This window comes from Phocoena sinus, chromosome 2 (genome assembly GCF_008692025.1).
Source record: "Phocoena sinus isolate mPhoSin1 chromosome 2, mPhoSin1.pri, whole genome shotgun sequence".
Taxonomy (NCBI): Eukaryota; Metazoa; Chordata; class Mammalia; order Artiodactyla; family Phocoenidae; genus Phocoena; species Phocoena sinus.
Window position 1 is genome coordinate 3979022 of NC_045764.1, and position 16678 is coordinate 3995699.

The 16678-nt window shown below is 42.5% G+C and overlaps 1 protein-coding gene across 1 annotated transcript in view; it reads right to left on the reverse strand.

Moving 5' to 3' along the window:
* Nucleotides 1-16678, reverse strand: part of CACNB2 (calcium voltage-gated channel auxiliary subunit beta 2) — a 136067-nt gene that overhangs the window by 31328 nt on the left and 88061 nt on the right. The window contains exons 3-6 of the mRNA XM_032622479.1: nt 13092-13214; nt 11025-11161; nt 7128-7204; nt 1931-2064 (exon numbers count right to left, since the gene is read on the reverse strand). Of these exons, the coding sequence (XP_032478370.1) occupies nt 1931-2064; nt 7128-7204; nt 11025-11161; nt 13092-13214 (471 nt within the window). The remainder of the gene's footprint in view (nt 1-1930; nt 2065-7127; nt 7205-11024; nt 11162-13091; nt 13215-16678) is intronic.

The window sequence follows — 16678 nt, forward strand, 5'->3', positions numbered from 1 at the left end:
ATTATTGCCAAATTCATTCATGAAATCATCGCATCTATACCACCTGAGATCATGTTGAAAGTGTTTAGAAACCAAGTCCTTGTAACTATGCAGTCTAAGAATCCCTTTTCCACTGTTGTAAGTTGCACGCATTTTAGGAACAGCTCCCAAGAAATTTTATTTCAGGTCTTTAAATACGCAGTGGCCCAGTACTGGACGGGTCTTGGGCTCCTTCGATTTGTGACTGCCAGCTAGCAAAGCGTTACCCATGCTGGTAGATCAGCCTCTTTAACAGTAGGGTAGCAGAAGTGACCTTATTTGATGGAATACTGGTACTCTGTGCTCTATGGATCGTGACACCATCCTTTTCATCTATCCTTTCCTGCTAAGTGGAATGCGTTCCAATTATTTAGTGGAAGAACTACGATAAACATTTTTCAAATTCTGGAATTTAAGAGTCAGCAAACTTCAAAAACCTATCAACGAACGTGGTTTTCGTTCCTGTCGCTGTTCCGTAAAGCCCAGAGCAGCTGAGCGATGCTGCGTTTCTAGGTTTCCGCTGCTCTGAACACTGTGAGTCACCTGGCTGCACGTTTTAGCCGTGACAAGAAGACAGAACCAGAGACATGGACCCACTGTCGTGGATGGACATCCAGCTGGGGCTTTCGGTGTTCACACAAAAATCCAGGTGTTTTAGTCTGTGCCTGGAGTGGCTAGGTCTTCCATGATGAAAGCAACCATAATTTACTTAAAAAACAAAACGAAACACAGTTCAGCATCTGACACCTCACTGGTGACTCAGAGCTCCTCCACAGGGCAGAATCCTTGTGCACAGAGAAGAGCTCAGGGCGTGGACAGTCGAAGGGGGAGTAGATTCTACTCCACCCCTGAGTGTCATGAGAGGTTGTGCCGGACTTGCTGACGTCACAAAGAATAACTTTAAAAGACAGCACAGCACAGCAGGCGGCGGGCAGTGGTGTGTAAAAGAAGGGAAGGAAAGAAGGGGATTGTAGGGGAGGTATCCTTAGAAAATAACGCTTTGGAGCTACAAAATGTGCTGGAGGAAACAGACTTTGGGATCAGTGGAGCGCAGAAATAGCCTAGTTTCCAGTCAGGGGACGAAAAACATCACTGGGTAGCATCTTGGTCGGCCAGCGGCACAGGCTCTACGCACGCATAGCCGCCGTGCCGCCATCCGACAGGGGGGATGCCGAGGTCTGAGTAACATCGGGAGAGGGTTTATATATGACAACAGGAGAAACTCACAGTAAACCGCCAAAACAAGCCTGCAGTTTCCCACTGGTCTTGTTCATCGGCAGATTTTGCACCTAGTGGATGAGAAGTTTAAATGCTGACTAAATTAAAAATTGAAGAATTGAAAAAAATGTTTTAGTACAAGCTATGTATCTGGGTATCATAAATCAGAATATAATGATGGTTTTAATAGGCTTGATTATCAGTTAAATTTCTGCAGAAGAGAGAGAAAGAGACAGAAGCATGCACAAGAGAGGTGCATTCCATGGAGTTGTCAGCGTTTGACGTTCCTTGAATGTTGGAACGAATGCCCTTGGCGGGGTAGATATTATTCCATCAAAAAGGCTAAGTACTGCGATGGTGCTTTCACAGGTCACTCACTGAATTTAGTTGGTTGGAAATGCATGGACTCAGTTAGCGGCTTGATAGGTTCTTTTCACAGGACAGAACTGATTGGTATCGAATAAAACTGTGGGATTGAATGCTAATGATGCCAGGGGCAGGATAAACACAGCTTATGTCAATGTGAACTTACCGATTTCTGCTTCTGCTTAGCTACAGCAGCATGGAAAAGAGACAAAGAATAACAAAGCATGCATGTTATTGGCTTTATCAAGGACGCAGACAGTCCACAGGACTAGAAACGTGACGTGGTGCAGAGCACGTGGACAGACGCAAGCTTGGAAGTTCATGTTACCTTCTTAAAGAAGGGCATTCTTTTCTCTTTGGAGTGGGGTGACGTTACACTGTTTGCACTGGGTTTAGGGGAGCGGTGGTTTGCTGGAATATCATTGTCTTCTGCATCTAAGCCAGTAGCATCTATGTCTATAGCTATATACAGACAAACAATTCAAAAATCATCAGGTAGACAGGAGAGGAAAAATCGGTTATCAAAAAAATAAAACGAAAAGCAAACAAAACTAACCACAGTCAAAGATCTATCATGAGTGCTCAGCACAGTAAACAAAGTACAATTTCAAGGTAAAGCACGTGAAGAATGTAATCAAATCAAACAGAAAGATGCTCTCATAGTATCTGTGTGCTTGGACACATTAGTTTCATGCTACATCTCTCGAGTAAGATTTTTCAGACAAACAAGTTTTTAAGTTGTAGTTTTGTTTCAAATATGAATACGGTATTTTCCAAATCAACTGTCTATGAGTAACAGGACAGAACACCTTCACTTCTTCCCAGAGCTTAAAGCAGCTTTCAGATAATCAGCAACTACACGGGAAACCTTTACCACACCATGCCTCTGCTATCTTACCGCGCTTGGTTTTGTGTGAAAATAAGGGCAGCGTGAAAAGCTTCACCGAAATCACAACAGGCACTTGAGGGAAAGAGAGAATAGAAAATCCTAAACCCAGCAACACAAAGAAGTTATACGCAAGGCAAATGATTCTGGAGGGAACCAGGATGGACCAGATGAAAATGATTTCACGATGACGTGGGCACCCCCGAGGCAGGCCTGACTGAAGACTGATTAGAAACCACTGGATCCAATGACGTCCAAATGAAACGAATCTTATACAACGACCTAAGGCGCCTCCCGATGATTTTATATAAACTCACTGGATTCACATGAGAGGCAGTTGCAGAAGGGCGGGCAGACCCGAGAGAACATGCCACCGACCTCCTCATCTGGAGAATGAGGGGTTTCGATTTGTGGTTCCACACGTTTTCAACTTTGTAACTCTCGGGCTCTGAAGACAGAGCCCTGGAGAATTAAGTCTCCAATGAAGAAAGATCCAGCATCTCACCGTGAGGGTTATACTGTGCCTCCACGTGCCATCACGAGAGAATTCGACCCTCGGGAGAATCAGGGCTGGAAGGCATTTGAGAAAATCAACTGCAACTCTCTTGTTTTTCAAGATTGAAAAGAAATTCTCAGAGTTGAAGGGACTTGTTTCTGATGCCATCTTGGCATCTAGCTCTTCTGCCTCTGTGATGCTGTATGACTCTCCGGCCGGGGTCCCGCCACAATCCCGGTGCCCTCATCCGATCGCCTAAGCTTCCCAAGTGGGCTCGTGTCCTCAGTGCCAGGATTCAGGAAGATATTACAGAGCCGAGCTCACTAGGAAATTATTGTGTCCTTTAGGTGAGGTCAAGTAGAAGAAGAGAGGAAGAAATCTACTCGCCCCGGGAGAGCATCATATCACACATGTAGCTCTCTTAACAAAAACCACAGTACATTCAGACTTAAGGACCAAACTGACTATTGCGAAAGGACGGATGGCTCAGCGTTGCAGAACCCTAGCTTCCATTCCCTGCGAAAATAAGCTGCCCTGGTGCTCCTGACAGCCGCCCGGAACCTTTCCAAACGCCTGGAGATCCTCTGACAGGCATCACGTACGTTATTTTTTCAGTGTTGAGGTTATGACGGATGTTAGATGATTCACTCAGCCTTTCGAAAACTAGGCTCTCCTGGTGAACCGTTCCTCTGCATCTGATTAGGTCGAATCGCTGGGATGGAGCGAACACCTGACGACGTTAGCACAGTGTCGCAAATGTCAGCTCTTGCTTGCATGAAGATGAGGTAAGAACGCTCTTTCTCCCGTGACAGGCGTAACACAATGAGTTAATTTCAGGTATACAGTCAGGCATACCTAGTAAGTATGCCTTTCTCTTTGCCCCATCTACGCCTTTGCATAAGCTAAGAGGTTCCGCACGTGTTGTACAATGGAAACGTTATGAAACGTGCCTAGTGGTTTGAACGGATGCTGACTTGTATACCACCCGAGGAGGCTTTTCCCTGAATCCCAATTTAGGGAGCACGTTATTCACGTCCTCCTGGACGAGATGGAGAGGATCTGGCTCAGCTTTGCATTATTCCTATAGTATGCCTTAAGCCAAATCAAATAAGCTTCCCTTTTGGTGGTCAATTCCCACATGCTTCTACCTTTCTAGTCTTTTACGGGGCTTACTTATAAAGGCCACGTTCAAGGGACAGTCCCCTTGAGAGCCTCTCTGAAATTGAGGATACCTAATGGCCTGTCACTGTTGACAGGACCCTGGGATGGCAAAGTTCATGAACTGAATTTTATGATTTGTCCATTGGGCTTTTTATTTAAAGGAAGAGTGGAAACGTGTAAAAAGGTGAGCTGTGCCATTGCCCAGATATTCGGCTGCCCCCTCACATAGCCTGAGTCAGGTTTGAAATTTACCTGTATTTGGACACAAGGGCTCAAAATCCTAAATTGAGGACTTTGCCATTTACTAGTCCTGATTTTGGTTAACTGAAATCTAAAAGCATCTGGGTTTGTCCTGAGACGCAGAATCCTGAAACATTTGGCTACCTTCAGGACACGTTAAAGAAATTTACTGTGCGTTAAGAGGCACCTTCAACTCTTTTCATAGTTCTGCATATACTTTATTAGGCTCAGATGGTTCTCCTTGTGCTGAGAGAGGTGAGATGTTCCCCTTTCTAATTTCATACTCGCATTGGCATACCTTGGCAAACTTTAGTCTTTACTTGGGAAAAACTGCTTCCTTTAAAAAAGAGCTTCTTTTCTTCACTAGCACGCTTTAGTTTAAAAATGATTTATTTGGGCAGAGACCCTTGGGAACATTTCTTGAACTCTAGATTTAGACGTAATCTTAGACAGTTGGGTGGAGTTGAGCGGCATGCTGGGGCAGCGGGTGCGGACACACATGTGTACGTATGGGGTACGTGCTGTGCGACCAACTACTACCTCATTCCCCAGGGGTGAGGTGGAAATTTTTCCTTTTCCACATCCTGGAGAACCTCCAGTTATATTTCCTCTGAGCAAATGCTTCTGTTCTTTAGTCTCGCGATGAGTGAGGTGAATTGTAGGCAGGGCCTCGGGAAACAAAGATGACGATGATGATAGGAGGCCGATCCACATTTGATAGATTAGGCAGGGTTCCCTGCAGGCCGGGTGGAAGGCTCTCTCTGTAGAATTTTCTGATGTCTTCAGTTAAGTAAGTTGTAGTATTGATACGAAAGTTATAGCAGGAGCCTGATGGACCTATTATACATTTTGCAGTTGGTTAATATTTCCTGTTCACTTAGTCACAGTGTTTTCTACTCTTGGGATTCAAAAAAGTGATTCCAAAGTCCTGTCTCTGTATAAAGCTCAGGGAGTGAAGTTTACAGTCTCTTCTTTTTCTTTACACTGTGGTCTTAATTTTTTTTACCAAGTAAAAATGTCAACATTTCCACATTGTAAGGCAAAGATGATGGAGAGATTGTTTTCTGAAAACAAAAATTATCCGTGTTTTAAAGAACGTACTTCGTAGTTAACTTGTCTTCTTTTAAACTGAAGTATAGTTGGCTTACTATGTTGCGTTAATTTCTGCTGTACAGCAAAGTGATTCCGTTATACATATATATATAATATATATATATACATTCTCTTTTATATTCTTTTCCACTATGGTTGATGGCAGGACATTGAATAAAAAACTCATCTGTATCATACGATACTCTTAATTGAACGTGAATGCCTAACATCTGGCTACAAAAATGAAATGTTATTTTCCAAACACACTGACTTATTCTTCAGGAAGCACGTGCCAGGTCTCGTTATGTGGCCGAAACGTTGAGAAGGCTACATTTCGGTTACAGGGAATGGAAAAACCCTCCCGGTTGACGGAAGTGGGGTTGACAGTCTGGGGCCGGAGCTGCTACTTTATCACAATGTGAACTGGCGTTTTCCCATTTCTGGAGCCTCGTGACAGCCCTCAGGACTCTCCGGGACAGTTTTGAAGACACAGAGGAAGAGTCTAAGGTTTGTATCATAATCCCTGCAACTCCGCCCATTGGAGAAAGGGCATAGATAAGCCCCCTTTCGCCTGGGCACTCAGGGAATATCTACTCAGCAACCATCAAGAGAAGACATCAACCTCACACCGTACCTAAAGGATTTCGATGCTTCCTTTCAAACATATCATTTGACTTAATTTGGGGCAACTTAGAATTACTGCTAGTTGTGAGTACATGGTTTTGGAAATCAGTATACCTGCTAAAATTATTTCTGATGGTGCTCAGGTTTTGCTCACTCAACAAGTCCTCTAGTTTTTACTAAGAAGCCCGGCATTGTCTCTAAAAGCTGCCAGCATCCAGGAACAAGGCACGATCGTCGGCAACAAGGGGGCGGTCCTGCTCTTGAGGCAGTCAGAGTGCAACTACGCTGTTCCTTGACTTCTCCACAGATGCATGCTTCTCTGTCTTTGACCTCGTCCCACTTCCAGCTTCCTAGAAATACACAGAAGCTCCACTGGCCAACCCTTATCATGTTACTCTGGCCCCCAACTGCACCTCTTAGCGAACTAAGACTCTGATCATGGGTTTTCATCCAATTTGACCAATTCGTCTCCTGTGTGTATAGAACTCCAAGTTCAACACAGAATGGCAGAGTTGCCAGATGGAGCAAATACGAATTCAGTTAATGAATTTCAGCTAGACAATGAAACATTTTTCAAGTATGTCTGGTACAATGCTGATTTATACTGAAAATATTATTCATTGTTTATCTGACATTCACATGTATGTTGGTGTCCTTCTTCAGCACTTTGGAAAGAAAACATTACTCACTCTTCCTACAAGCGTGGCTGTAGGTGGATGTTCATCCATTTACTGCCCGTGACACTGCGGGGGACCATGGTGGTGGCCAGGGCTAGAAAGTCAAATCCGCTCATGACTTTGATCATCTAAGCAGTGAACACACTGACAACGTTTCTTTTCTTTCAAAGCCAGAAAGAAAGTTGCCCCAATTGTTCCTAACTCCAGGTGGCCATACTCATTTCTGATCCCTTTGAACACCTCAAGGGCTAACCTAGTGATTCAGTCTATGGAAACTCACACAACTAGGTAAAGACGGAGGAAAGCATGAAATGCAGTATGGACTGTTCAGCACTTACTACCTACTTACCAGATGACGGAGGTGTAGATTTTCTGGAACTAGGTACTATGTCACCCAAACTGGATGATGAATTTCCTCCTGATTTACTGGAGTAAAGCAAAAATTTATATTACAACTGAGACTTATTTCGGAGATTAAAACATTTGTAATGCTCAATAAACATGATTTACTCATTATGTTTTTATTGAACTTTAAATCTGTCTTGCCTCCAAGGAGGCAAAGAGTCATTTCCCAGTGGAGACTCCTAGAGTGCTCGACATAGCCGTGTCAAGGTCTCTGTTGCAAATTCAGGGATTCATTTGAAAAGGCCCCGAGAGAATGGAAGAAAACTTGGGTACTTGCTGCAGTCCTCAAATTCTCTGCCAGGATCCCAGACAGATAAGAGCAAAGATTTCCTCTGCTTCTTATTTTCAAGACTCTCGGAAGCAGTGTGTAAACCTGCAGGCTAACAGCCAAACTTCTTGTTTAATTCTTGTTGCGTTTCTGCTTTGTCTTAGCTGGCTTCTCTTTTAGTGTACCAAGATGGAACGTATTCAAGTTTTTACAAGCAACCTATTAAAAAATCCCCAACAACACAGCTATGCTAAAACCTGCCAACCTTTAAAAGACACACGAGGGAACACGAGAAAGTGTTCTATGATTTAACCCTCAGAGTGTATCTGGAACATTCCTCAAGCATGGCTAAACGTGGAGGATTCAGCTTGGTTCATGTAGGAACCATCTGAACAGTGAGTGTATACTTCAGAACTACCAAATTCTACCATTAATCCAAGACACGCCTTAGTGTCTTAGAAACTTTGGGGTTAATATGAGAACGGTGGCATTTATGTTTTTACCAGTGGCCAGCATGCTAAATAATACACCACACGGCCCCTTCACAGAGGCGGACAGAAAGGAACATTTTAAAAGAGCGACACGGAATTTCAGCAAGACAGTCTCATGGCCAAATGTTTATTGTCATAGCCAAGCCAGGGTCTAGTGGAAAGAATCCGCTACAGTGTCTATGCATCCAAGGGTGATATTTAATATTCTGTAAATATTTACATGTATTTACTATTTCATGAATATTAGTATGAAAAAATAAGTTCCACTAAAATACCAGTGACGGGCTGAATTTTATTGCTACCATTCTGGCATTTTAATGTGTAAAAAAGACAAACATCAAAAGCTTTAAGCAAGAACCAGGAGGCCTCTGTATCTTTTTCAGGTTCTTAAAAGATATCCCAGCACGTTTAACAAGGATACCAGATGATATGTAAAGGTAATAAAAAGTGGTATTTAGAGAAGCCATTTCTGGCAGTTATACAAGAATACCCATTACCAAGACCAACGCGTTTTCTTCCACAAGTTCTTTTTTTAAACTGCTAAGTCTAATTCCAGTTCAAACTTGGGTTTGTTTTACATTCTCTTCGAATTTCCGTAACAGTCAAAGTATTATTTGAATTGTGTAAAATTGTGACAAACATTGCAAAGAGTGAAAATGTTCAGAATGCAAATTTGCCCTTCATGTTTAATTCTATAAAAATGCTATGCTCTTGAGCTGTTCTCCAATTCTACTGCCTTTGATTTCTGCTTGCTGATTTTTTTTTATAATTTACACATCTGAGTTTTATAATACTGCCTGAAAGTTATGCCCTCAAAACATAAGTGTATTTAAAATGTTCGGAGACAAATGTAAAAACCTCTGAAAACAAGAAGAAGTATTTTCACCTACTTAGGCAAAAGCTTAGGTAAAGAGACAGGACAAAATAAAATCCAGAAAAATCAAAGGAAAATGAATATGGTTATAGGAAACGTAAACGAGTTCCTTAGAACAGGTATGAGGTGTTACACTACTCAAATACAGATAATTTATAGTTCTTTTTTTTTTTTTAATTTTTATTTTATTTATTTATTTTTTTTTTGTGGTACGTGGGCCTCTCACTGTTGTGGCCTCTCCTGTTGCGGAGCACAGGCTCCGGACACACAGGCTCAGCGGCCATGGCTCACGGGCCCAGCCGCTCCGCGGCACGTGGGATCTTCCCGGACCGGGGCACGAACCCGTGTCCCCTGCATCGGCAGGCGGACTCTCAACCACTGCGCCACCAGGGAAGCCCAATTTATAGTTCTTTAAGGAAAAAATGCAATAGCAAAACAACACAGTAGATAATAACAGACGGCAATAATAATGATTCGTTCTGTGCTTGCTTGGTCAGACCCTGGTTACACGATTTCACAGCACATAGGCCTCTGAAGTCAAGCTACAGACAGATGGATTTTGGTTACACCCTGATTCTACCTTACTTGCTGTGCAACCTTGGTCAAGTTCCCTAAACTCTCTTAGCCTGTTTCCTCATCTGCGAAGAGGAGGCCCAAATACCTACCATTCCTGTAGGTTCTTATAAAGCTGAGCTGATCGCTAACGGCTAGACCAGGGATCCCCAGCTGGGAGGCAAAGGAAACCCTGCCTTCTTAACAATTTGGCAAAAATGTCTCCCATCCTACTCCTTGAGAAGTAGTTTTTCTTTCTCAGTTTGTATATGAAGAAGCAGAGAAAGATTTTATTAACTAGCATTAAGAAACCATTATCAATACAGAGAATAGAAAAAGATACAATAAAGCCAATACAAGGCTAGAAATCAAATAAATGGTATCAGATCTTGAAAGTCCTACAAGAAAAATGCCCAAGCTTTGTATATCTACACGCATCTACTTTTATATGACTACATATGCATTCACAGTCTGAGGGTCCCCAATAACCCAGGGATTAATAAAAGTCAAATAGAAGAATCCATCTGAACTAAAAGAGCCTGAGAGTTATAAAACACTAGTGAATGAAGATGGATGTTCCAAACCACAAAGCATCTGCTTTTTTTTTTTTTTTTTTTTTTTTTTTTTCGGTACACGGGCCTCTCACTGCTGTGGCCTCTCCCGTTGCGGGGCACAGGCTCCGGACGCGCAGGCTCAGCGGCCGTGGCTCACGGGCCCAGCCGCTCCGCGGCACGTGGGATCTTCCCGGACCGGGGCACGAACCCACGTCCCCTGCGTCGGCAGGCGGACTCTCAACCACTGCGCCACCAGGGAAGCCCGCATCTTCTATTTGACTTGTTTGTGGGCACTTGGAAAAATTCTTGCTAATACTGATATATGGTCATTGACAAAGGATTTTGCATCACTATGGAAAAAAATAAGATGTAGGCTTCAGAAAACAGAAGCCTAGCTATTCACACTAAAAAAAAGACTTGCCAGTAACACATCCTTTCACAGGGAAAAAGCAAACCATGTTCTTGGACTTGTCTGCAGGGGCTCAATTTAAAATTCACTCCATATTTGAGGAGCCCTTCTAATGATTCTAGTGAGGGGCAAACAGTCTCAAGAATCCTAGGAAAAAAATCATTTGGCCCCAGCCTATTACATAACTCATCTAATTGCTATCTGCAATGACAATTTACTGAGTTTCCCTTTAAGTGTTGAGCAGTGGGGCAGAACTGAACATTGAGTTTCTTAAGTGAAAATGAAATTAAAAGACCACGAGAGCTGCTCTTTGCTGTAATCTGAGATGGTCATTTCTGAAACATCTTCCGGCCATGCCAGGCGGCTGTGGACACTGGGATTAGTCACCGGGATTGCTCGATGCCGGAGTACGTTCAGCAAAAGATTAAACTTCAGAATTTCCTCTGCACTGAAGCCTGGATTTAATACTCTATGACCTTAGCTCTTTTCATTCACGGTCATATTTAATTTGACTCTCTCCAGAAGGGGATGAAAATGAGAGGCTGGATGAAGTGTTCTAAATGCAGGATTTGTGATGCTCTCACCAGTCTGCTTTTTAACGCATAACAAAGACTGCAGACTCCGGCAACTGACAGTACACAAATGACAGTACAGTCTGGACTCTGACGCAAGCACTTGGTGCTTTGCTCCTACCTGGAGTAGAACCTCCCTTGCTTGGCTCTCTGTTCATGCTGTAGCCTCGTATTCTCGAGCTTGACTGGGCTGGGAACGAATCCGATTTCACAGCCTTCTTTAACCAATCGCCCTATCCACCAGTCATTGTTAAATTTCTAAACGGAAAATCAGAATTGTCAAAATCAGTGCGCAGAAGTTAAACAAATCTTCACATCCTTTTTCTTCCCCACTGACCATTTTCACTGGAGATAAGTATTGTGGCAGTTACAGCGAACTCAAATATCGCAAGTCAGGAAACCCTGTTCACGTGTTGAGTGTGTGCTAAGAGCAAAGTATTTTCCGGGAGCTCAACAGTCCATCTCCCGCCTGACTCTGCCTTCACTTTCCTGGCCTTGAGACCTTCCTGAATTCCACTGCAGCGGCTGGCACCATGAGTAGGATAAACTCTTCTTGTTCAAAGATGAACAGGTCTTCCTGACAAGAGACTAGCGGGAACTAGGGAGTGTTACAGAGGTCCTCCTCTTATATAATCAGATTAATTAGAAGTATTAAGAGTGAGTGAGAAATATTGGCATCGACATGAAATATTTGATGTCAGAGCAAAATTTACCTTTGTGCAAACAGGTGTACAATGACCACAGTCCGGCGTTCACAAATGACTTCTCCGCTTACGTGGATGTTGGCGATTTCTCTCTTGTGCCTGGACTATCTATCCTAAATCTTTAGGATACGGTTTGATGTCCCTTGGCTGAATAGTATTTTTCAAGCCTGTTCTCGAACATTTCAAAGAAGAGTAGCCACTCTGTTTTTCTTTTCCTTCTTCTCTAAGCATCAGCCCTTGGGGATGAGAGCCTAGATCCATCTAACTTCCTGTTGTAAAGTGAGATTCTAGGCATGCCATACTTCAGAAATTATTTTCTGTCTCCCCTTCCTGGCCAAATAGAAATAACAGCTCTTTTGAAAAGTTAAAGAAATGGCAGGCTCTACATTCTCTAGTCTCTCTCTTTTTTTTTTTTCCTCTCTAGTCTCTTTTCATTGGCAGTTATCACTGCTTGGTCACAGCCTTTAGTGCTTGAGCAGTTAAACCGGCATATGCTCCATCCTATGTACGACAGTAGTTTGCCTCTGCTAATCCCAAACTCCCATTCCTTCCCTCCCCTACTCCCTCTCCAAAAGTATTACAAAGAATATATATATGTGTATAACGGAATCACTTTGCTGTACGGAAGAAATTAACACAACATTGTAAATCAACTATACTTCAATAAAATAAAATTTAAAAATCCTTGGAACCGTAAAAAAATTTTTTTACAAATGCTCCCTAGGAGAGACCGTCCCCCAGCTGGAAGTGCTCCAATTGTAAATTCCTGCAGGCTCAAGGAAACCTCAGACTCACACACCTACAACATGTAAGGGGAATTTGTGGCCATTTCACACAGTGTTCTGCAAAACAGGCATCTGATAAATGTTGACTCAAAATAAACCTTAATTAAGAGTGAATTTTTCCAACTTACAGATTGAGTCACTGTTAACAAAAAGTGGAGGCTTTTGGTATGGTGGCAAAGGGATGTTCCCGATATCTGGTTCTTGTCTTGTTGGCTGTGATTGCATCCATTCCCCCTTCCCCTGCAGAAATTTACCACCAAAGAGGGAGAATGGGCAAAAGTGGCCTGAGTTTAGACCCTGCTAGCAGACAGGAGACATCATGAATTCTAGATACTATTACTAAACCCTCCCCAGATGGTTAAACTTGGGACACGAGGGGAAAATGACACACGGTCAAGGTTAAACCTTAACACAAAAAGTACAGGTTAAGTATAAAAAAAGGATCATCTACCCCAGTGGTTCTCAATTTCTGGGTCACAGAGCCCAGGGGAGCCTTGAGGTTGTTCCAAGAGGCCTGTGACTTTTTTCTTCTTTAAAAAGGTTATATTTATATTAGAAAAGCTCGAGAGGCACTGATTTCACGTGTATGTTATCCAACCACAGCTACACGCCATGCTATTTCACAGCAATGAGAAGTAAGAAATGATGCTTCAAGGTAAAAAAAATCATGTGGATAGAAATTCCAGTTATTCTCCTTACTTCCTTAACATGCAGAAAATCTTTTGCTTCGAATGAGATGGCCATGCCTGGCACTGGGACGTCGTCTTCATGGGCTGCACTATAGCTGACATTTGTCCGGACCGCAAATGCAACGGGCTTTGTCTAAAATGGGAAAAGGAAGGGAGAAAAAAATTGAAAAAAAAGCGTTCCCTCTCTTTCCCCCTCAAAGTACAAACATACACAGAATAACTGTTGTCACTGTTGTTGCTTTTCCCAACTTTGGTTCTTTATCACAAAACAGCTTATTGGTATTTACAAACCTTCGAGCGCTCGGCTATACTACCCATTTCCAAACTAGAAAAAGGCCACTGTGCTCTTTGAAAGCATTACAAGTAATGAAGGTGAAGATGAACTACTAAAATATGAGTTTACAACATAACAGCTTGTAGCAAATGGAAATCAAGAAAAATACACAGGATTGAAATGCCCAGTTCTTGTGTTTCAGTGAAAAAGACTTAGCCACTGCCATCTCCACCCGAAACGTGTACTTTAAATTAATAATAAATGGCATAATTCCAAAAGGTACAATGTTTTGGATGAAGAAAGAACCACGGAATATATCTTATGACTACAGACACTGTATTCACGGCTGCCGAGCATCTAAAGATGATAACATTCATTAAGCCATCCTTCATTATTTGATGCTTTGCAAATATACAGATACATATTTGTCCTCTATCTAGGCAACACCTGTTTAATCACAAGGTGAAAAAATAGGCAAACTCAGAAACGGTGAAAAGAGGTATTGCTCTAACCGGCATTGTGTTTCTTTCGCATCGTGGGCATGTGGATTTCTTCTGAGCAGGTTCTTCCTATTCAAAGAGCTCAGATGTGGTCTGAGCATTACAAGTAATGAAGGTGAAGATGAACTACTAAAATATGAGTTTACAACATAACAGGGACAAGAGGGAATTAGAACAGAAAGAATCCATCTTCACTTCCGAATCTTCAGAGTTAATGCATTCTAGCTGACTGCTGTCTGGGTTGAGGACTGAGCTCAAAAGAGCCACGGAGTTACTCAGATCCATCCACAATATGTAGAGTGGGAAAGGAGGACCAGGTTCTAGACATGGGCACAGTAGACAGGAAGTGGACTGAAGACATGAAATGCATTTCTTGGCATCCCTTACGATTTTTTATTAAAAATGTAAGAGGGGCTGCTCCTCATATGGAAATATAAAACTTAAAAAAATAGAAATAAAAGTTGCCTACGGTTCTACCACTGAAACATAATTCTTGAGTGTGTGATAGTATTTCCATTTTTTCCTGAAATTAAAAAAAAATTTTGATTCCCATAGCTATAATCATAATATCTTACCCGATTCGTACCCAGTTTTTACCCAATTCTTAACATAGTTTTTCAGGTGATACACTTTTTAAATTTTTATTTATTTTTTTTAGGGCATCATTCTCTATTTTTAACAAAAATAACTGAGGGCGTATTTTGAAGACAGGGCAGAGCCACTTATCACGCATCTGGTTTTAACAGATGATAGACTTTAAAAAATCTACCATTTAGAAAATTACCTCAACCATTCGACACTTTCTTTTGACGTCTGGGTTTAAACTTTTTTTTCACTATGATAAATATTCTGCTTTGAAAAATCTCTGTATGAAAAGCCTCTTTCTGTTTAGAATTCTTTCCTTGGGACACATTCCCAGAGGTAGCGTAAGCAAGCCATGGGTTATCAAGACCTTTTAAAATTCTGTTGCAAACTACTGCCCAGATGAGCTGTGCCATTTAAACTGCAAGCAGCAGTACAGGTTGGTGCCTTTTTCCATAAGATGCAGTCTTAATCAGACTCAGTTTTACTACTAGAAATAGCATTTTCTTGAGTATATTGATCCATTATTCAAGAGAGTTTCTGATCCCAAAAATATAAATCCAAGATTTTTTTTCTATGACATGATCTCTCGTCTCTCTCAGGGACCTTTTAAAAAATTTTTAAAAGATAACAGAGTTTAAGTGTAGCCTATATATATAGCACATATATATATATATATATATATTTTTTTTTTTTAAACCACTGGAAGACATAAATTTTAAATGTACAACTCTACAGAGTATCCCATGAAAATCTCTTGTCTTTTATCCAAAGACCAACTTTTCAGACACTGGAGTAGGAAGAGGGAACAGTGAGAAAAAATAAAATAAAGGGGTGGTAAAGGTTAGCCTATAATAAGCGGGGGCCACAGATAATGATTTTATGCTCTTAGATTAAGACTTCAGTTCAGAATGTGGAATTCCCTTCTTGGCTCACCTCCTACAATCAACCATGCTCCCAAACGTATCCTGATTTAAGTTGACATCTGCGTTTTTGGCTGACTCTACGCTCAAGCCTTCACAGGACTCTTTCCTGCCGTCATTCGGGGCTCTCCCCCGTGGCTGCCCCTCACTGGCTCACTTTTCGGTCCGGAAGCCTGCCGTACTGTTTTGCTTTTCCAGTGTCACTTCTCTAATCAGGGCCCTGGGACCACTTCCCTCTCATGTCGTCCGTCATAACAATTTGTGACTCTCATGGACGCTCGGGGCATTTATTTTTTGAGGCCAGTGGCCATTTACTCTCTTTTTTTTGCTCCCTTATTAAGATAAAGCAAAGTCCTGAGAAGCAAGAACAAATTAAGAGCTCAGAAACCTTGGGTCCTTCCAGAGGCCTCACGGGAACACCAGGTCAGAGTGGACCGTGGTGACTGACCAGAGCTCTAACACGTGCCAGGACCCTGAGGGAAGCGAAGTTGGTCCAGACCCCAGGACTGAAAGTAACCGCGAGCTCCAAGCAGTGGGTTCTGCCCCAGGTCATAGGTCCCCCTCTCCAAGAGGTCCTTTGTTCACCCTCTAAAACTCCAGGGCTTCCCAGGTTTGTCTGAAAGGCTTGATCATGGCTGGAGGGGAAGAAAGGCAGAAAACGTCACTATAAAGATGGCTCGCAGCCCTAGGCAGGGTCCCATCAGAACTGACTATTGTGAATGGTACTTAAATCCAAATTCAGATTCAGATCTAGATTCATCCAACTCCACAGAATCATTAGGGTCCCGAGGAGACAATACGACCCCCTTAATTCCACTGTCTTTCTTTTCAGTCGACCCCCTTCATATCCTGGGAATCTTATTCTCAGGCCAGTGCTCTAGCCGGAGTCTATTTTGCTCTCTCCTCCTACCTGGGTTCCTGGCTAACTTGTCTTGTAGCCGTGGAGGACCGATACATGATGGAGAGGGGCACACAATTCTATCAGCCTTCGCTTCTCCCTCTCCTGTGCCAACGAAAAAGGGAACAGATTGGTTCTCTGCCTTTTCTGGTACCTCCCATCCGGTATACGCTACGTAGCCTCAGGGTGGTTGGTAAACCACCTACCTGTACTTGGTAGTCTACCTTGTGACACAGAATTAAACGCTCGCTGCCACTTAGCTTGTGGACTCAAGTGCCAATAAATACCAACTTATAGAAGAGAAGCATCTCGTTATCCGCACAGTCAGGCAGAAGTGCTTTAAAAACTCTAAGGCTGTGTCATTTCACCCTGGTGTCTGCAGTCTGCTTTCAAGTAACATTTCAGAAGAAGGCAATGAGT